Raw genomic sequence first — 22,655 nt, forward strand, 5'->3', positions numbered from 1 at the left:
CGTTGTGCAGTGACAACTAATATGGGAGCATAATATGGACAGATTTCTTCGTTCAGGACCTAGTCAATCTGGGTAGGCCAGATTGCACCTCTTATCTCACTTCTGCATTTATTTATCCAAGGAAGACAGACCACCAACTATAAAACCGAAAGACTCAGTTCCCTTCTGCAGTCCTCTGTTTGCTTCCATGCCAAGCCAAAAGAACACTTCAACTTACATTTGATAAAACATTATTCCCATCACATTTAAAAATTCAGTTTTTGGACAACTCAACATTTGTTATTTCATGATATAACAGATTTTAGAGTGTTAGTTTTTACGTAACTGCATTGTTTCATCAACACATTCTAAATATCAACATATTAACCAAATCTGATGGGCCACATACACAGAGACACAATGTAAAAGGACGTGTGGCCCTCCAGATCTTATTGTTCTGCAACTCCCATCAGCCCTAGCTACTGAAGAACAATGGAACCTGCAGATGAACAATATGCTGATGGTCTCTCATTAATTGCACTAAAAATCCAAGAAAAATCTAAAACATGAAAGTTTTTTTTAATCAAATGTGAAGATTTTAACATCTGAGTGTATGAAATCACTCCAGGGTAAGCTCTAAAAGAACTTTTTTATTATTATGCATTATTAAGCAGTATAGAAATGTATTTGCTATTGGGACAGTAGGCTGTTTTCAGCAAACCTTTGCAGAATACTAAAGAAGCCCCAATAAGTTCTTTTGGTCCTCTCCTCGCCCCATAACAACAAACAAAGCCAGATCTATAGTTTTCCAATGTCCACTGTCCTTTGTACTTATCCAAAGTCTTCCTAAGCAGTTCATCTCCAACCAACTGAAAAGTTGGCAGAAAATGTATTTCAGAAGGTAATCTTTTACCTCTTATCTCCAACAGGTTTGAGGAAAGCACACAATTACAGATAGGCCAATGTTAAAACACTACAATCACTGACACATATCCAAAAAACTAAATACTCCTTTTCAGTTTATGGTCTCTGGCACTTGGCTGGATGTCCCAACTCTATCCATTATTGAACTCAATTACCCTCTTGCCTATATACTAATGCACAGCTGAGTTGATCTTCCTGTATGTCAAACAACCAACCTTCTTCTGTCTCATTCTTCTTCCATCCCCAAGAAACATCCAGTCAATGCCACTACACCAATTTCAATGATTTCAGCAAGGTAGACTTACCATTTTCTGAGAAGGTTGGTGCAATCAATGCTTCTGATGTTATGGATGAGGTGAAATTCTTGGTCTGGCTGTCATCTGAACCATTTTGTGATGGGTAAAAATTGGCTGGAATGCCTTTTTTAAAAAAAGAAAAGAAAATAAATTGAAAATAAATATAAGTTATGAACAAAGGAAAATGTAATCAAACAACCAGTTTTGAATGTCATCATTCAAGAAAAAAAATTACTTTGTCATGAAGAAAACTGATGACAAGAGTATTAATAAAGATTCCTAAGAGTCTTTTAAAGGTAGTCTTTCAAACAAGGCCACAAATATTACTAGCTTGTATGTCCCGTCCTCGTGGCTCACTTGGACACACAATATTTTCTGGTCAGTTTTTCTACAGGTTTCATGTATGCTCATCTTTTTGCGATTTTGACTTACCAGGTGACCAGGGAGATACCTTTTACAAGTGTGTGATAAAAAATGTGTTAAATACAAATCATACAAAGACATTGCATAGCGGTTTGAGAGTTGGACAAGGACTCTGGGAGACCAAGGTTCAAATTCCTGCTTGGTCATGGAAAATCCTGGGTGACCTTGGGTAAGTCACCCTCTCTGAGCTTCAGAAGAAAGCAATGGTAAACCTTCTTGCCAAGAATATCCTGGGATAGGATCACCATAAGATGGTAACAACTTGACTCCACACAACAACAACAACAATGCACAGGATTAAGTTAGTTTCTAACTATTATATTTGAGACTTTAAGAATTGTTAACACCATTTACCATAATTATTAACTATTAAAACTAATCTTACTCTTATTTTTCTTTTAAAATGCCACAGCTTATGCCACAACTCTATATACTTTCCCAGGAATACGTCCCACTGAACACAGTAAAATAGGCTGAGCTTTTAACAGCCCTTTCCCTTCATTTTTTAATTCAGGTATGGATGTTTATTTAAAGTGTGCTGATTACATCAGATCTATCTACACCATTAAATTTACCATGTGAAATGTGGGGTCGGGTTCTCAGCTTATATTTCTATTTTGCAGCACTTGAACATGTAAAACTCTAAGCATTTTGTGTTTTGCATGAGGCAGGCCAACCTCTATATATTCTCAGAAGCCATGTTAATAACCCAGCTGCGGTTTTGAGGCCAGAAAGTATATTTTGCTTCACCATTACAGCTCTTCTGAAGTGGTTACAGTCTATAATTAAATCAACAACAAGGCTTTCAGAGTTGTGGAAGACGAAATATATTTGAGCATGACCAGTGTGTTATACACAAAACCCAAAGAGAGATGTTGCATTAAAATGCATAGTACATATGTCTTCATTGCATATAATGGGGAAACCATTTTATTTTTCTTTCAGGAAACTGTGGGCAAAGCGTTCACTAGCTTTAAGTTACATTTAGTAGAGTCAGCAAAGGATTTTTTTTAAAACACACACACCTCAAAGCTATGAATTGTGGACTGTCATTTGGCTACTGCTGTTGTAGACTTCCATTCTATGTTTTGCTGGCTGTCAGTTCAGTCACAATATGAACATGCTTACATGTGCAGGATAGAGGACTTGGTACCCAGCCCACTGTTATTGCTGATCTTTAAGAAATTTGACAGCTCTTATAGACTGCCTCCTTTCTTCATAACCCCACCTTCTGAACAATACAAAGCAAGTCCAAATGAAAAAAACAAATATAAAACTGATGCTGTGTTAGTATTATAAACTTCCTTGTTGTTCTTGTTGCTGCTGCTGCTGCTGCTGCTGCTTTGGTTACTGGGAAATGATGACTAATGGTCTAATGGTCAAACCTCAGGGACCTCCATCTCAGAGCTTAAATTTTTCTAAAAATCTTGATTCAAAATTGTGGAACACATATTTAATCTCTACTATACCCTTAACTGACTAAAGCAGTTTCATATATGTATACCCTTTACTTGAGCAGTAGCTTGTGTCAAATAGTGCGGTGTTAGACAACCTGTGCATCTAGGACTGCATGTCACCCTCACTCTATTTTCAAAAGTCCACTGTCAATAATCAGTTCAAACCATAGCATGGGAAAGTTTTGTTTTGTTTTTTACAACCCCTAGAATCTCCCATTGGCATGACAGCTGGGGATTTCTGGGAACCATGTTCCAAAAAGTTATCTTTCCCCAGTTCCTTGTGCACAGTTCTGGTAGGACTGATCTTTTTGGGTCCTGGTAGTCTGTTAGAAAGGGAAGAAACACAAAAAAAGAAAAAGAGAAAGTGAAAAAGGGTGAGAGAAAAATGTCAGAAAAAGAGAAGCAAACAGAAAAGGTGACCATGTTCATGTTTGGTTCTTTCAGTCCCACTCTCTACTAACAGATTGCCCTGCAAAAAAAAAAAAACAGCCCTCAACAGTTGCTATCCCAGAAGTAGTGCCATCAAACATCTCTGAATATGAATTTTCTTTTCTTCTGACATCATTTCAAACTTAGTGCATTTCAGTGGTGAAAGTGCAGGGATCACAGGTTCAGCTGTATGCTTATTTGTTTTATTATTTATTTATTTCAAGGATTTATATCTGGCCTTTCTCCCACAATAGGATTCATGTGATGTAATTATGCTGTAAAGGCTGGAGTCGTAAACTTACATAGTGTGGAGTAAATGCCACTGAACTCAGTGGCTCTTCATTCTCAGTAACACATGTAAGATCACACTGCAAATCTTTTTGAGGAATTGGATCGTGTGATGAATTGTATGTGTTAGTCAGCCCTTACTTTCAAATCAAACACCAATATGTGTAATTAACATACAACAGCCTTACCACACCTGATGCCTTCCTAATGTGTTACACTACATCTCCCCTCATCCAGGATGGCCAGTGGCCAGTAGACCAACACAGGTCACTAGGATGGGGGAAAGTGACTTACCATATACCAGTCCTTAAATTGTCTTTTTCTTGCTACTCCATAAACTAAGAAAACATTGCATGCCACCTTCTACTAGTAAATAAGAGTGATTATCTGGGTAAATCTATACATTTCAGGCAGCTGGAGGTCAAGCAAGATAAAGGATCCTGATTATACAGATAGACTTCCCCCATTTAACCAATGTAAATTACTGCCACTCTCCTAATGCTCCAATAGAAGATTCCTGCCTCAAGTCTGTCCAAACCCATTAGATGTGAAATTACCTCCTAACAATCCCAAAGCCTTTTATTGGTCAAGACCTGTCTTGGGAAGAAGGTCAGTCCACAGATAAGAATGGTTAGAGGATGGAGATGATGACAAAGTGGGGGGGTTTCCTATTCAAAGGGAACAAAAGTCAAATATTCTTAGGCAGGTGTCACTGCTGTGTTGTGCTGGAAGAGGAGGAGGTGCTGTTAACAGACTTGGCTGATGGAGAAAGATGGTGTTAATCACCATGGGTGGAAGATGGGAGACGAACTGATGTGCAAATATAATGCTTGAATCACTTCAAAAAAATAAATAAATAAATAGAAGGATATACACATACACACAGGTTGAAGTAAGATAGCTGATAAAGGGGGCAAAGACAGCTGCTGAGATCACTCAACGCACAACCAGGAACAAAGGCTGCAAGGGTAGTGTGTGGCAGTGGATTTCCCTAAGTTCAACAATGATCTTAAAACACCAGTCTGTTAACTGCTTACCCCATCTCCACCCCAACAAACAAACCATAGGATGTATTTTTAAATAGAAACAACAGCCATAAAAAAGGGGGAGGGTAGAGGTACCTCCGGGCAGGCCATTAAAATGAAGCAAGCATCATTTTGATATATTCACTGTCTAGGGAATAGGTGCCCCTACCACAACACCCCACTCAGAAAGGCCCATTCCTAGTGTAAGCAGGGAAACAAATTGTGCTTCCTTGTCTCTCACACATCCACACATACAACCCCCACATACCCTTGTTACATTCTTTGGATTGGGGCCACACACTAAAGACTCTTTACAGAACAGATCAAAATTCACACTGTTTTTCATACATTTGTGGGAAAGAACTTGCGATTTAAAACTCACATGGGAGAAAATTAAAACTGGCAGATTTGTTCACTCTATTTGAATTTTCTTTTGGGGGGAGATGTCCCACTGAAAAGCTTCTACAGAGTGACCCCCATGCTTATTTGTGTTGTGTGCCTTCAAATAGTTTCCAGCTTATAGCAACCCTAAGGCGAAGCTATCGTAGAGTTTTCCTGGCATGTTTTGTTCAGAGGTGGTTTACCATTGCCTTGCCCTGAGGTTGAGAGAGTATGACTTGCCCGAAGTCACCTAGTGGACTTCATAGCCAAGCTGGCATTGAGGTTAGAAAATTCTTGCTTCTATTGGTATCGGTGGTCTCAAATGGCCGATGGCTACTAAGGTACTGACAGTCTGAAAGAACAAAGAGCTTGTAAAGGAAGGAGGCATTTCCAAGGTTTAGATGGTTCACAGGTATAAAAGCCAACTCAAAGAGAGCTGTTTCTCAGTTTAGCCATTATGTCCTAAAACTTGTAGGCTAGGAACAGACACAAGGAATGCAAAAACACACATACACATCAGCATGTGAGAAGATGTTCAGATAAACATTTGATAAACAGAAATAATTGTTCATGTGAGTTAGATCAAAGTGGCTTGTTAGATCTTCTTCTTGTGTTTCAAGTGTGCATGTATGAATTCAGTGGTAGCAAAATGGCTAGAATATGCATGAAGCCTCACATCACGCTCCCAAGGAGAATATTCTGCACCACTATTGCTTTGGCAGGATATAATCCCTCCCACTTTCAAATAAAGAAGGTTTTTTAAATTAAAAAAACCCCAAAAAAACTTTTTGTTTTTCCATTATTCAATCTGTTTTCCCATAAAGTTTATGGAGCAGCAACAATTAGATGAGTCTAAGTTACAAAGAAAAAAACAATACAAGGGAACAACTTTATCAGATTCTAAGGAACTATTGTCCCCAAGTTGTTGAGGAAGGGGGGAGGGGGGAAGCCTCATTAGTGGTTAATGAAAACACAGGGAATTAAACAACTAATAGCACAGAAGTGGCTGTAATTAGCTTGTACCCCAGATCCCCCAAACTATCACTGCTTGGTGCAGATTCAAAAATAAGATGGTGTCCCAGGGAAGAAACAAGTAAGGCAGCACAGGCTCAAAGGAGGTCTAGGGCCTTACCACGTTACTTCCACAGAAGCATATTAAGCACTGCTGCATCTTGCCTCTGATTTTAACAGCATGGTTGGGAAAGACAGTAGTAAACTGCAGTACCTATTAGGCAGCCTGCTTTTTATAAGGCCACTGTGAGCCCCTGCCGTGCTGCAATGACAGGCCCAAAGGTGCAATGCGTAATTAATGAAGAGAGAGTGCCTGATACATATTGATTCAAAGTGAGCTACGCCAACCTGGGATTCTGTCTCCAGTGATACAGAGCCTGAAAGGCAGAAACAAAAACTCCAAACTGGAACAGAATTAACCATTCTGCTACAAGAACAACATGGTTAAAATAGGTGGTGGTTTGTAAGATGCAACCTATTGTTTCTGAGCTTGTGCTGAGTGTCTGGCCTGACTCAACACTGAATGACCATAACCAGACCCTTCATGCCAGGCACTGGAGCTGCTGGTTTCAGGGAAGAGGGCACAAATTCCAGGCAGGTTTGAGCAGCCACAAAAATAATTTTAGAAATTAATTGTGAGACACTTCTATAGTAAGTGTGGGTAAAGCTACAACTTCCAGCAGACCTCACCAGCATAACTTGTGGTGATGAATGCTGGGAGATGCAGTCCAACATGGGGCATTCTTTGATCACCTGCTCTATAGATTGACAAATAAGGTTGGTTCATGGAGACTGCTGTGGCTCTTCGGCTGCATGGTCAGTGCTTACACTTAAAGAGAGAAAACACAGACTAAACATGTGCACTAAGCAATCAGTTAGGAGTTGACCAGAATCTCCTTGTGATGCTCCCAGACTTAACTAGGAGACAGGTTCTGGGGCAGTCCTATCCACTGACCAGAGCAAGATGGCTATGTAAGGCAAACTAATCAGGGGCATCATGAAAATATGATAAATCATTACTTGTTTAATTTGCTGTTATTTCATCTATACTGTCAGTGATGGGGAGAGGTGTTTGAAGGCATTACTGACTTCTGTGCCAAAAGACAGCTGGCTTTGGGCATTAAACACATAATTGACTGGACAGGGGACTATTGGCTACTCTGCCTCAGGTAGCATAAAGCCTCCTTGGATTATTCACCGAATGGTAGTGGCCAGTTGTATCTTTGACACTGGGAACTTTCACAAACACTACTGACTCAACTCAGTGATTGTGCAATTTCCTAAAATCTTGCATTCAATGGAAGAAAGGAATTTGTTATTGCTTTTTCACCTAAACCTATTTAAATATTTTCCTTTTATAACATAAGAACAACAAGACTAAATCTCACTCTTCAAGCTGCAGGCAACATCAAAATATTATTAGTTTGGTCAGCCAAAGCAGGTGGACAGGAACTGGATCTGAAAAGACTGTAATGACAGATCAAGAGAGAAAAATAAAATATTCTGTATTTCACAACTCTATACTCATAGGTGATTTGGTTCTAGATTTTTTTAAAAAAATCTTGAGTTTCTAGCCCTTATGGATTCAGACATACTTAAACATATCTGATTCCTGCCTGAAATAATCCAAAGCAAAGTTCTCACATCCATGGTGGTATCTTGGAGGCCACAGGATCATTGAAGGATGTTTTGAATGTGCTGAAAAGACATCACAAACCAGCCAATACAAGCAGACCCTTGAGCCATCTCTAGCACAATACATACACAAAAAGAAAGAAATAAAGAACAGGGTTCACATTCCAAGTGAAACACCAAATGATCAAATTTGTACAGGCTATGCAACTGACATTTCCAGGGCACAGATTTTGGATTTTTATTGGGGCAAGATAAAAACACAGTCCAAAATAAAATGGACAAGTGTGGAGATGGCACAGATCATGTGGATTTGTTTCTGCATGCCCAACTTTTTGTGTACAAATGCCAGCAGATGGCACTACATGGCTTGTAACTTAAGACAACAGCTGGGTGCCAATCACCATCTGGCCTTGAATCAACTTGCTCCCTTATTTGCAAAGATATTCAGGTTCCTACCCCATCTTATAAGTTCCAACAGTTCCCAACCAAATGTGAAGAATGAATTTAAAAATCAGAAAAAGTGCACTACAGTTCACAGGCCCAAATACAAGCCTGTAGCATGTTTTACTAATTCACAGCAGGTTCACATGGGAACACCAAAAAGCTGCCTTATACAGTCACTTAAGACTATTGGTTCATCTGGTCAGCACGGTCTTTACTAGGAATGGGAATCCCAGGGTCTTTTAGAAGTTGTTGGACTGTAACTTCCAGCAGCCTTCCCCAGCATAACCAAAACTGGAGAATACTGGAAGATATAGCCTACCAGCAACTGAAAGGACACCTGATTCCTACTCCTGGTGTACACCAACTTTTCTCAAACTAGCACTTTCCACCTGCATCAGACTACTATCATCAACCCCAGAGGTACATTGCTGAAGGCAAGGGAGTATGGAGATAGAAGTCAAAATGCATGAAGGGCAGGAAGGCTGACTAAAGGTGTAAGATGAGGGAAGGAAAAACTTGGAAACTGAGACTGGGACCTACTACATGCATCTTGGGGCCAGAAACTGTCCATTCCTGCTCTATGAGATCACAGAAACAAGTGGTGAGCAATCTGACAACTACTGTACAGTGAATTCAAATAAATGGAGCTGCATGGAGCATGATGGGGCAATGGAAGAGAAGTCCAAATTCTGAAAATTCAAAAACTGGCAGGGGGCAAGAACTGTATCTCACTCCAGGATTTAGGTTTGTTCTGTCCTGTTTCATTTAAAATGTGGAATGACGCATATCCATTTGTTCATGCAAAAACAAGAGGGCCTTTGTCATATATTGTTATCGCTGCAAAACAAATATAAGTGTTGTCATTATTATTACTATTACCACTACTACCACAACCACCACTGTCAAGTTCTTCTCCACAAGCCCCACTAAAATAAATGGGAGCTGTGCAAATGTATGCCACACACATGAACAACTCCTATTCATTTCAATGAGGCATGCACCCCTAAGCTTCGCATGTAGCATGAAGAAACCTCTTTTCATTGATTCTTAGAATACCTGAAAGAGCTCTGAATTGAAAAATGCATTCTTGTCTAGGAGAAGATGGTTAAGGGAGAGGCAATTAGAGAGATCTCCCCCACCCCACATCTACCCTCTCAACCCAAGCCCTGCATTTCCCTTCAGTGAATGCCTTTATCTGGATACCTGGAGCTTCATTAAGAGCCTTTTTAGGTTAAGGGGGGGTGGAATCAATATTAACTGGGTTAAGTTTATGCTTTTATGATGGACTAGTTCCTGTCAGGAAGGAAGCAAAAGTCCCTTACTCTGGCTGAATATTTGAAAGCCTGCAGGAAGAAACCAAAAAATCCTGCTTCTAACTAATGAACCCTCAAGTATCTCATTGGAAATAAAAGCTGATGATCCAGACTCCATCTGCCTTCATGCTCCATGGTGTCAGTATCTCCAGATTTTCAGAGACTAATTTAACAATAATGCACATTCCCAAAACAGATTTGCAGAAGTGTTATTGATACTGCAGCTTAACACTCCTTACTGCAGCCGTTCCCCTGAATTATTGGCTATCGAGAAGAAATGCAGCTGCACTTGTAAACCTTTTTCGCACATAAAAATGATATCACGGCCTCCCATTCAGCAGAGCTGTAGTTAAAGGCTCTGTCAACATTGCCATTATAAATTACATCCCTTTTTGAACACATTTATGAACTAGAAAAACGCACACCGTTTCTCAGCGAGAATGGCTTGTAGGCCTCATCGGTTCCTAAATACCCGTTTGAATATATGCTGTTAGCTAGGTTTCAGCACCAATATGTGCAAATCTTGGAGCCAATTCAAATGTTATGGGACAGCTCCAGCCAGGGCTCAGTCAGCACACTTCAAGCCAAAAGCCTGCCTCTTAAATGCAAGGGCTTATTCTTAGAAAAAAATGAAATAAAAATAGTGCCTCTGAGTAACTACAGAATGCACACTCCACTGAGGTATCCCTTCACAAGCTCAATCATATGTAACCTGGGAATAGCACTGGCAGCCACTTTGCTTTTGGACATGATTTTATGGCACTAGTTGCTCCTATTTCAGCTCCGTTTTGTCTGTTTGCCAGTGGGTGCCAGTGGTTGGAGGGCTGACTAGGACTCTGGAAGACCAAGGTTCAAATTCCTTCAACTATGGAAATCCACTGGTTGATGCTGGGCAAGCCACATTCTTTCTCAGCCTTGTTGCTGTTGCTGCTGTGTGCCTTCAAGCTGTTTCTGACTTATGGCAACCCTTAGGCAAACTTGTCACAGGGTTTTCTAGAGCTGAGAGTGTGTGGCTCACCCAAGACCACCAAGTGATTTTTTATGGGGAACCCTGATTTGCAGAGTCATAGTCCAATGCTCAAACCACTACAGCACACTGTCTCTCCTCTCTATTGCCTTAGAGAAAGGCAATAGCAAACCACCACTGAATAAATCTTGCCAAAAGAAACTTAGGATAGAATCACCATAAGTCAGAGTTGAGTTGAAGGCACAGAACAAGTTCAAATTATTTACATTATTTCAGTTTTGAGTAAATACAGTTCCGATTTCAGCCATGAACTCTTCGATGGTTTTTGGCCACTGAGAGAGTAGATCTATATATTTATACAATATTTCTGAGAGAGTAGATCCATATATGTTCTGTCTTGTGTGGAAAATCTACTATTTAGGACCTGCTTTTGATTAATATTCAGAGCATGGTTGTTTCCCTAGCAGTGCCACAAATTTGGAGCGCTCTACTTTCTACAACCATGCACTTCTTCTATCTCTCTTACTGTAAATATGGCAAGACTTCTTGGGCATGTCTACACAGGCCTTTTACACCAGTTTCCCCACATTCTCTCTACATGACTCAGGGCCAAATCCCCTATTCAAGTGCAGAAAGTTTTCAGTAGGGAAGGCAAGTTCCACACTGAATTAGCCCTATCCCTGCCTGATTCGGATTTTAAAAACTCACTTTTGCTCTGAATTTTGTAAGAATTTTGTGGCCAATACTGCAAGATGCATGTATAGACAGTTGTATGGCATTGCCACTATGAGAAGCGTGAAGGTAATGAGGGGAATCCAGGGCCAGAATACTCTGGAAGCAGCCCACGGTATTTTGGCCAGTGTAGAAGAGCTCCTTGTTCCACTAAAAAGTCTTGTGGCCTGCTAAAAACTTATAGTATGAGTTTAGAGAAAGGCTGTATTTACTGTGGCTCCAATTGTGCTACACTTTTGGGACATAATCCTTTAAAATCTAAACTCTTTCAGATTTCTGATGCAAAGTGTTAAGTATGTTCTCTCTTATGGAAATCAATAGGATAGGAAGGGACTTATGGCTATAGGCTATTAAATAGGATACGTCCATTTCATATTCAGTGATGCTACTAAGGAAGAACTTTGGTACAGACATTTAGTCCTTCTGCCCCAGCAGAAACTGCAACACACACACACACACACACACACACACAGAGTGCAGCAGGGTGACATTGTTATACAGTAACAGTTATTTGAGGGTGAAACCATCTTGGGTTTTATTTTCTCTGACATAAACCTGCCATGCCCTTGGGGGTCAAAGGCTGTGCCTGTTGCCAGGTGAGTCACTATTGTGTAAGTGATCTCCATCCCAAAGAGGCTGCATCCTAGTTAAACACCAACATCTAGTTGACCCATTGCAGGAAACCAATTCTAGTTGGTGTATTTTGCTCAACTGGCTCTCAAAATGAGGAAGGATGTTACCACAAGGCAACGGGAGATGCTCTTCCTTTTCATGTGCAGCTTAATTTTGTTAAACTGGCTATGTTGATAAACACATGGAGATGTACAGTGTACACTTCAAAGCTCTAAGTCATGCTGTCTTAATCTGCTGGGGCCATAGGCAACTAACTGTCCATGTCTAGGGCCCTTTAAAACTACACAATTATAGCACTATGATTCTACTGCAGCTACCATGGCAACACCCCATGGCATCCTGGGATTTGATATTTAAAAAGAGAGATTTAGAATTCTTAACCAGAGAGCTCTTGCGCCTTACAAAACCACAAACTCCAGAATTCTATAGGGCTATTAAAATGGAATCATAACACAAATAATTATGGACCAACTTATGCTTTGGAAAAATATAACATGTACACTTGAGCACCAGCTTTCATGCAGCTGAGGAATTAGGAGAATGGACTTCAAGACCTTTAAAAGCTGAACTGAGGCATAGTTCATGGTTTAATTTATAAGAAGTCAGTTTATTCTTAGGAATGAGTAGGAACTGAGAACTAGAATTAGTGCTGTGTGTAAAAACAGATTTAAATGTGCAAATAATGAATGAAGCTGTAACTGAAAGTCATAGCAAAGGAACATGGAACTTTTCAAATAACACAGCAAGATAGCTCTTAGCACCATCTACATACACAAACACAGTAGAGCTTGGGGCCTAATAGCTGGATCCATACTAGGTTTAGTCATGCTTGAACCCTGCCATGCACTGGAACTAGTTAATGATGACTAACCTAGGTCTCAGTGATTTTACTATGGCTCAAAAATGACTGTCTGGACCCAATACATGCTACCCTCCAAGCCTTTGTATAACCTACTCCCACATCTCTCACATTACATATTAATCATACTTGCCTAAAACTTTAGTTTACAGCATGAAAAATGATGCAGACCAGGAAGAGAGTATCCTAAGATACATTGGCAAAATTTAACATAAATGTTTCCTGGGGAGACTGTCAAGTTGCCATGACAGAGTTTGCTAGGCAAAATCCTAGCCTAGAGGCTAAATCAACACCTCTTCCCCAAGACACACACACGCAGAGACACAAATGCCAATTTGAGTGACTAGCAAGCAGTTTTCTATGATGTCTGAGATAAACTTGAGGAAAGCCTACAATGAAATCATTAGTGCAAATTTCCAAAGAAAAATAACAGCTCATTATTAAATTCTAGCATAGCACTAACTATGGTTTTGTATGCAGAAGGTTTTGTAGGGCAGAACAGCTGACAACAGACACGAAGTCAGATTGGATTATTCAAGGAAGGTCCCTCCTGATTTTGAATTCAGCGATATAGATAAAAATGGTGTCTCAGGGCTAATTTTGTTCATTAAGGTACTCCAGTTTGCTTATCAAACAAAGTGAAAAGCAAATTAACAGGCTACTAAAATGCCACAGGGTTTAATAGCATTGTCGCTGTGATAATCCCTATGAAAGAGATGTGTGCGCAAGTAGATGAAGCAATGACTTTGGGGGGTGGGGAGAGGCATCCAACAAAGGGATGCCATCTTGTCTATTTTTAATTTCACACTTTATGCCTAAAATTTGGTAATGAGAAGTACCTGTTGAAGGTTTGGAAGCGAAGTATTTCAGTGCACTATTCCAGAAATGCACAGTGTCCGTAATGCTTGCTTTAAAAAAACAAAGTGGTTTCCTCCATACAGTAGCATAGCTAGTTAATTTTAGTCCCAAGACTTTATGGTTTTATGGCTCCCCATACAGAAACCTCTTTAGAAGGTTGTATTACTTCAGCTGTGAAAAACACAACAAACAATTCTCATCTTTCTTCCCCCTGAACAACCATTCCATGTTTTATGACTGCTTCTACATTCTTTGCACAATAGAGGGGAACACACTCAGGCACACACTAGCCAAACTAGCCAAATAAATACTCTGAGCATTTGTAGCTTCACATTTTGAATTCACTTTATTCATAGCACCATAATAATAATAATAATAATAATAATAATCTTTATTTCTATCCCGCCTTTCCACGAAAGTGATCAAAGCGGCTTACAAAAAATACAGTTAAAACATCAGTATATAAAATTTAAAAAGACATTACTAGGGGATATTGACAGGAAATAAAACATAAAACAGAACAAAAAATGAAACATATCACATTCATCATTCATCAGGGGCTAAATAAGCGACAATATTTACAGAATATGGGGTCAAAAGACAGAGAGCAATGGGGCAGATCAAAAAGAACATAATTAGCTAAAGTGAAAAAGCTAAAGTGAAAAAGCCAGCTGAAATAAGTGTGTTTTTAATTGTTTCTTGAAAGAAACAAGTGATGCAGAGGAGCGGATCTCTATGGGAAGCTCATTCCACAGTAAAGGGGCAACAACAGTAAAAGCCCTCTGTGAGGTCCTTGCCAGATGAAATTTAGGGACCTCTAACAGATTTGTCCCAGATGATCTGAGTGTGCGGGGCGGATTGTATGGTGAGAGGCGGTCCTCTAAGTACCCTGGGCCCAAGCCATTTAGGGCTTTATAGGTCAAAACCAACACCTTGTATTGAGCTCGGAAGCGAACAGGCAGCCAGTGAAGATCTGACAGGAATATAATCAAGTTGTCTTCTATTGCCCTGGGACTAAACATATTTACTTGTGAATAAGTACAATTTTGTTGTACAAAAAATATATATATTTATTAAAAATGACAAAATGAACATCTGAGAGTAGGCATGGTATAGTAGTTTGAGTGTTGGACTACAACTCTGGAGACCATGGTTCGATTCCCAGCTCAGCCATGAAACCCACTGGGTGACCTTGGGCAAGTCACACACTCTTAGCCTCAGGGAAGTCAATGTCAAACCTCCTCCAAACAAAGCATGCCAAGAAAACCCCATGATAAGTTTACCTTGGGATCACCATAAGTCAGAAACTACTCAAAGGTGCACACAACAAGAACAATCCACATCTATCCTTTGTCAACATTAGCAGCTCATGATCTGAATAGAAAAATCTCACTCTACTATTTTGGGATGAGGTGCATCCCTGTTCAGATCATAGGGTCCTTCTGTGCATTAAGCCAACTGCTGACTATAAAAAGGTCTTTATACAGGAGTGAAGAGGGGACACTGTGGCAACCTTTGTGAACCTCTATGGGCCCCAGCATACCTGTGCAGGCTAGGTGCTACCACTGGGCTTCTTTGCCACTGTCCATCAACTGCTGCCCTCTAAATGGTCATTGCTGCTTGGATTTCAGAGCCCTAGACTTTGACCCTAGAGTCCAACCCAAGCTGCACCATTGGCTCCACAAACAACATCACTTTTTCTACCTCATCAGCAACTGTTTTGAAAGCTCCCTCCCATGATTTAATAACAGGGTTGCAAGAAAAGCCTTTCTAAAGGCCACAAAAATACATCTTTCATACTGGGAATTTCCATATTGGCAACCTAGGTGTTAGATATGCCAATAGCTTCCAAACTATGGATGAGGAGCATGTGTCTCTCCCAGTATTGCTGGATTACAAGGTTCATCAACCATAGCCATAGTCAAGATGAAAGAGGTAGGAGTTACAATCTGACAACATCTGCAGAGTTACATTTTCTCCATCCCTGAGGAATGATACTATTGGAGAGTCCGTATGACATATCCTAAACACAGAAACTCAGCACACCATGAGGAGAACCCTCTCAGTTCTCACCCTTTGGGTCAAACCTTAAAATCCATCTTAAGTCCCACTATGTCTATAGCCAAATGTCTGCCTAGTTATAATGGCTTCCTCATTCTCCTACTCACCAAAACCTCCCAAGAAGTCAACTGTTTTAATTTCTCTTCATATTTTAATGACAGTCCTTCCCCAGATAATTTTGTCTTCTTGCTCCCTGCCTTGCTAGATGGGTGAACTGGATTTGAGCCATTGGGTACAAGTAAGACAATGGAAATAACTGGGTGGGAAAGTGTTCCTACTTAAATATGTACAGTGGTACCCCGGGTTACGAATTTAATTCGTTCCGCCGCCGCGTTCGTAACCCGAAATCCTTCGTAAGCCGAAAAAGCCATAGGCGCTAATAGCGAAAGCCGCGATTTCGTGCGAAAAAGCGCCGAAAAGCACCAAAAAAATTTTCGTAACCCGAAATAACCTTCGTAACCCGGAACAGTTTTTTTCTATGGATTTTTTTCGTAACCCGGAAATTTCGTAAGGCGGCGCATTCGTATCCCGGGGTACCACTGTATATCAATATTGATATCAATATAACTTCTCCCAAATCCATAGATCTCTACATCCAGCTGCATACAACACAGTTGTGGGAGAGACATTCTGAAGGTTCTCACACCAAACAGATGGTTGGCACACAGAGGATGAGATACAGAACATGAAAGAAATTTTAGAAGGCGGCTGAACTTTAGAAATCCTAGGCAGGATTTGTTCTTTAAGCCCTCATTAATGCCAATGGATCAGGCTACTGATGTATATACACACACCGTATTGACATGGACTTCTAATCACCATTTGCATTGCTAATTTCATGATTATATCCATCTTCTTAGATTTCATATCCCAATTGCACGGAAACTATTTCTTCAGAAATTCTAGCTGCCAAATGGAATTTTAAATGACATTTCTAAATATAAAATGGCAAAATCAAGGTTTGCTTGATTCATTCTCAGATATGTGCATTTTACAGCACAATCACACACTGCCAAAACTATGCAGGTCAGTCACTATCGGAAGTCCCCCTTTCCTTTGTACAACATTCTTTGTACAACATTATCCATGTACTGGCTAAAATAGTCTGAGTATTTCCGTGGCTCCTCCTCCACTGAAATGGCACAAGTTTAATTTGGCAAAACACCACACCGACCAAACTATTTCAAGAATGCATTAAGCTTGTTTATATAGCTGTGGCTCCTGAAGTGGATTAACTAAAGTTATGGTAGACTCAAAACGTACAGCAGCAAAAATGGTGCCAGCATTCAGAGCTGAAAGAATGATAACATTCAGCTAAAATCTGTAAGCCTTTGTTTAAAACAAAAAACAAAAAAACAGAAGTTCTGTCCATATAAAGTGTACTTTCACTCTCATTTATTCCCCTGAAACACTTTCGTGGGCCATTCAAGGATTCAGGATGCCATGTTTTCAAAATACCTTCAGGGTGTACAATGAAGCAGACATCATGGGATTATCTAGATTTTTAAGTGAGTTGTGTTGCTAAATAGTGAATGTTAACTTAAATTCAGGAAGGAAAAAAAACTATCATCATCATCACTGTCAAAATCTATCTATTTTCCACCTTTTCCAAAAACTGGGACTCAAGGCAGTTTACAGAAAGACAAAATCAAAATAGAATGAATCTATTAACAATATTAGAATGAATATCAAATAGAGAATAAATAATAAATAATGGATGATAAATAATAGATAATAAATAATAGAATTAATCTAGTAACAATATCAAAACAATAAGTGCTGCCCTTACAACCAATGTTTGCCTACTGCCCTCAGGTGTGGTGAAAGATGTTGGCCTGTACCAAATTAGCATATCACATTGCTCAGAGATTCTGTCACAGCCCTATCCCTACTGAACTAGTTTAAGGGGGTATTCAAAATAATGATTACCCCACCTGAAATGGCATTATCTGTTCTACCACCTCGGAACTCTGCCATCACATTCTGCTGTGTGGATAAAGTAAGCCACAGGTTCTCTAGTTCAGTAAAATGTTTCAAGTGTGCCACTACAAACTGACAACTACCAAAGATCAAATGCAACCATGTCCATGGACTCAGAGAACAGGGGTTGGGGAAGTCTCCATCCCCTAAAGCTTGGGGCTACCTCAAAATTATTAAGACCATCAAGACTCCTGTGTAGTTGAGCCCCATGAAGAATTAAATTATCAATCAAGAGTGCCTTTGTTCATAGCCATCTTTGCATTTGCTTAGTGGGATTTTATATGAGAACCAGCATGGTATAGTGGTTAAGTGCTGGACTCCAACTCTGAAGACTAGAGTCTGAATCCCTGATTGACCACAGACCACCTCTCATTCTTAGCCATTCATAAGTCCGTAACACTTAGAACATTTGCTGCTACTGTGTATCTTTCTGACTTATGAAGACCCTAGGTTTTCTAGAGCAGAGATTGTGGGACTAGGCCCCTTTCCTGGCCAGATTGGCATGCTGTGACACTGATCCGGCCTCCGTAGAGCACAAAAAGGAGCTGAAAAAAACGGCTCCTTCTTGGGTCCTCAAAGGGGCGCCATAGCTGCCACCACACAGCATGATGACGCCTCTTTGGGGCTGTGCTGTTTAGACACTGTGCCAGAGGTGTGTCATTGTGGCACGTGCCATGTAGACCAGTGTGCGCCACAATGGCACCCTGCCAGCAGCGGTAGGGCTTGGAGCGTGTGGATGCTCAGCCCTCATCCTGCCCACAGGCCGGTGCTTTTTGCCGGTCTGTACAGGGCCTGTGTGACTCATCTATACCAGTACCTTTTTAACTAAATTAATTTTCACTGGAACCATCTGCCAACATCCACCTCTAAGCTTCAAATTTCACAGAATTCTTCCGGGAAAAGCAAACAAAATAAGAATTATGTCTAAGATATAATGAAAGTTTAGTAGCTTAGTCTTAGGTCTACACAATTCCATACCTTGGGAATAAAAAGTAGAAAAGCTTGCATGAAAAGTATTAACTGGACTGCAGAAGTCCAGTCGCACATGCACATGTACTGATTCTACATACACCACTATCCCATTACAACAGTATGCAAGAGAAACTTAAAATCAACAAATATTAAGAAATATAAGTAACTACATTTTGAAAGAATACTAGATCACCTTTAGGGAGTGTTTCATTGTGGTTAGAATGTATGGCCCATTTGAAAACAATTATTTTAAGGCCAGTTAACATTTTTCCACATTAAGAAAAATATTCAATAACAGAATGTTTGCTTCACAGACTACTTAAAATAGCAACAGTTTTGACACAGTTGTTTTAATAAAATTAATTCCATTTTAATGTTAAACACATATACAAACAAGTTAATTTATCCCCTGCTACTACTAGGCAACTAATGTTCTTGCACCTTCTCTGGATTTTTAGTGGTAAACATATGTATGCTGTTTTGTTCCTAATTTTCCTAAGCAAGCAACTACTACATGACTTGAGACAAGAAAGGGGCCTTACTGCTGAGCTTGGAAAAGTTAGGAGGGATTGGATTACAACTCCCAGAATCCTTTAGCCTGGTAAGTCCTGCTGAGAGCAGGAATACCAAAACCCAACTTTTCCAAGCTTTGCATGCTATATTTCCATGCTATTTTTTTTCTTTTAACATTGATCACTCCTTGGTGGCTGGGAATGAGAGAGGCAGTTCATTTAAATATTCATGAAACACAAGGGGCTCAACTGTGATTGGCAGACAAACTATTGAGCAGGAGGCCCCAACTATCCAGTTTTCCCTTGCTGAATAGTTTACTTCCAAATTGCAATGTCCAAGCTTGGCCAGTAGAGAGGGCTGCAGTGTGCAGCATTTCTTCCTTGCCTAGAAAAGCAAGGAAAATCTTCCCCATTTCAACATGAGCATATATATACATATATATGTGCAAGTGCATGAATAGATACACAAATGAGTCGAGATTGTAACCCTTCTGCAACCTCATGACAAGCTTCCTGGCATTCATAAAAGGAGGCAGATGGCAGCAACTCATGTGACAAAGGCAAGCCAAAAATGATTGGGGACACTTCATAAAGCAAACCCTAACCTTGGAAAGAGGAAATCCCAGGCCTACAGGAAAGAAGGAAAGGCAAGGGAGGAATGTCTACTATTGTTAAAGACCAACATACTGCAAGGAAGCCAAGACCAGAGCTGTGCTTGGAAGGAATGTTCAGCAGGCGAGAAACATAGGTATTGATGAGCGTACAAACTACATGTTCTTTCTGCCTGGTAGCCAAAATATAGGCTATGTGGCTAAAAGGAAATTCAAACTAAAAGGAATCTGTATATGCAAAGTGCACCTAGAATGGCTGTACCAGATGTTCAGAAGATTGCTACAGTGGAACATTACATAACCTACAAAACATACTTTTTAAAAACACATATTTAAACCCCATGTTTTACCCTGCACAGATCATCCTTTGGCAGCTCTTTGTAGGAGGCACCTTCTATGTGCTCTGTAGCTCTCTGGAAGGTATCATTTCCATAAGCAATCTTTAACAACAGCTATTTAACTCTTCTCACAATACTGTGAATACATTTGTGAACTATTAATTATGGTGTCATTTATCAAGCACAGGGCAGAAGATGCTCATTTCAAACCAAAACAAATCTGCAAGGAAAATTTGAATTTCTGGTTCATGTACGCTGCACCTTTTCCATCACCTGTGAATGGACATGCTCCTTTCAAAAAGCAAATTCTGCCCTACATCTGCCCTACCTGCTGTAAGTCTGCCTACTTCTGCAAATGAAGAAGTGGACACTCGGAAATTAATAGCAGCAGCAACAAAATCAATACATAAATAGTAATAAATATGCCTATAAATAGTTTGTAGGCTACTGCCAGGGCCTGGGAAAACCACATTGCACCTCACATACTCTGTATGGCTGCACATCCAGATACCACAATGCCAAAAGTTGGGAGAGGTAAAATTCACTATCACCATCTCCTTAATCAACAGCATTCCTAGATCACTGGGAAAAGGCGTACTCCTTATCCACAGATTCTTAATCCATGGATTCAAAAATATTTTAATATATATATAATTTTTAAAAGTAGACTTTGATCTTGCCATTTTATATAAGGGAGTCAATTTTACTATTTAATGGGACTTGTGAAAAAAATGAGCACAGTAACTTATAAACACAACGATAGTGTGGAACAGTTGGCATCCACCTTGGTATCTACTTGCATCAATAACACTACAAATCTTCAAAGGATAAGGTACCATAGGACAGGGTTGTTTTTGCTAAAACAGACTGATACAGCTACATTACAGCAAGGTTGTGGTTTCTTCCCCACAATAGTTGCAGGTGAGCCTTGTGAGAGCTTTGAAATGGAACAGGAATACACTAATTCCACTGAAATAGTGGCAACATTAAATACATGCTTCAAAGTGATAAATTGGTAATGTTATCTGTGAAAAGGCAGGTCAATTTTAATCTTTAAGTAAGATGCTCTCAATAAGTCCCCTCCTTAAAGGCATCTGTCTCTTCTTCTTTGCTATGGTTGCCGCTGATTATTCATTCACCCCTAATTCAAGGCCCAATCTATGTCATTTTCCAGAGAGAGAGGGAGATGGGTAAGATGTATACAGGTTACTGCTCATTCTCATCTCTCTGCTTGCTTCATCTAAGATGTGATGAACAGGGATGTCACTAAGGGGATGCGGACCACACAAGGTGACCCCTCACAGTGGGATAAACACTCAGTGGTGTGGTCGCTCCTGAGACCCCACCCCACTACAGACAATCCATCAGCTGCAGCCCGCAGCTCCTTCCAGGTCTGGCAGGGCTGTTGGACAAATGGGGGAAAAGCTGCAGACAGCAGCAGTAGCCCACTCAGGTGGGGAGGGACTGCCTTCAGGATCCAGCAGGTGCACTGGTCAGGCAGGAAAGCCAGTTGCCTCCCTTTTCTGGTCACTCAGAACCTCTGCCTGACCCAGAAAAGGGTTCAGGGCAGCAGCAGCAGCAGCCCATCCCCACTATGACACAGGTAGCCTGGTTGGTGGAAAGGAGTAGCTGGTGGCAATGGCATGAGTTACTCCTCTGGAATGACACCAACCCTAGTGATGCCACTGGTGACGAACAGGCAGTAATAGGAATTTGGAGCAACAAAAGTATCCAAATAAAATAAAAAAATAAAAGATAGAAATCCTTTAAAAATAGGTGGTCCTTCTTTTTCTATGAGAAAAAAAAATGGCTTATTAAATCAGACGCAGGGTCAGAACAACTGATGGCTTCCTGTGGGACACATCTTGGCCAGAAACAATTAGTAGCTCATTATTGCTCCAGATCAATTCAGAATTTTAGACGTTATGACTTGGTTCCACCTTAATGACTTTAACTGGAAAGACATTCTCAGCTGGGTCCTGCAGGTTTTGAACGGGAAAGGGAATACTTTCTGTACTTTCTATGGTTGAGAGCCACAGCATAGCAAAGAGTCGACAACAAAATCCACAGCAGAGGAAAGCCTGTTACCTAACCCAATGCATGCTCCTCGTGAACTAATCTAATCTGATCAAGTGAAGGTTCTTCCATTGAAACATTCACCAGAGATTTCCCGCTTATGAAGATTCAGACAATTTCCTTTTGGGGGGAAGTAAGGTGACAACAGCCATTTTGTTTTACCAAATCTGCATGGAAATTTCTGGACTACAGGGTAACAAAGGAACTTTAATTGCATTTGGACAATATCTGCTTAAAGCTCCACACACGCTCGAATATTTTAGAACTCCCTATCCTCCCTCATTGTGCTAATCCAAGGCTCAGGTGACGCTATGTGGAGGCAATATATCATATACAGAATCCCCAGAGGAGCTATTTCTTTACCTCTCTCTAGTTCATCATGAACATGGAATAACAGTAGGGCCGTGTGCTAATTTAAGTAGCCCTTGAGATTTCATCATCAAACAGAGAG

At 40.3% G+C, this 22,655-nt stretch overlaps 1 protein-coding gene across 1 annotated transcript in view; it reads right to left on the reverse strand.

The window, feature by feature from the left end:
- SKAP1 (src kinase associated phosphoprotein 1) overlaps positions 1-22,655 on the reverse strand; it is a 341,941-nt gene that overhangs the window by 287,275 nt on the left and 32,011 nt on the right. The window contains exon 4 of the mRNA XM_042476003.1: positions 1,209-1,322. Coding sequence (XP_042331937.1) covers positions 1,209-1,322 — 114 coding nt within the window. The remainder of the gene's footprint in view (positions 1-1,208; positions 1,323-22,655) is intronic.

Source organism: Sceloporus undulatus, chromosome 6 (assembly GCF_019175285.1).
Source record: "Sceloporus undulatus isolate JIND9_A2432 ecotype Alabama chromosome 6, SceUnd_v1.1, whole genome shotgun sequence".
NCBI lineage: Eukaryota > Metazoa > Chordata > Lepidosauria > Squamata > Phrynosomatidae > Sceloporus > Sceloporus undulatus.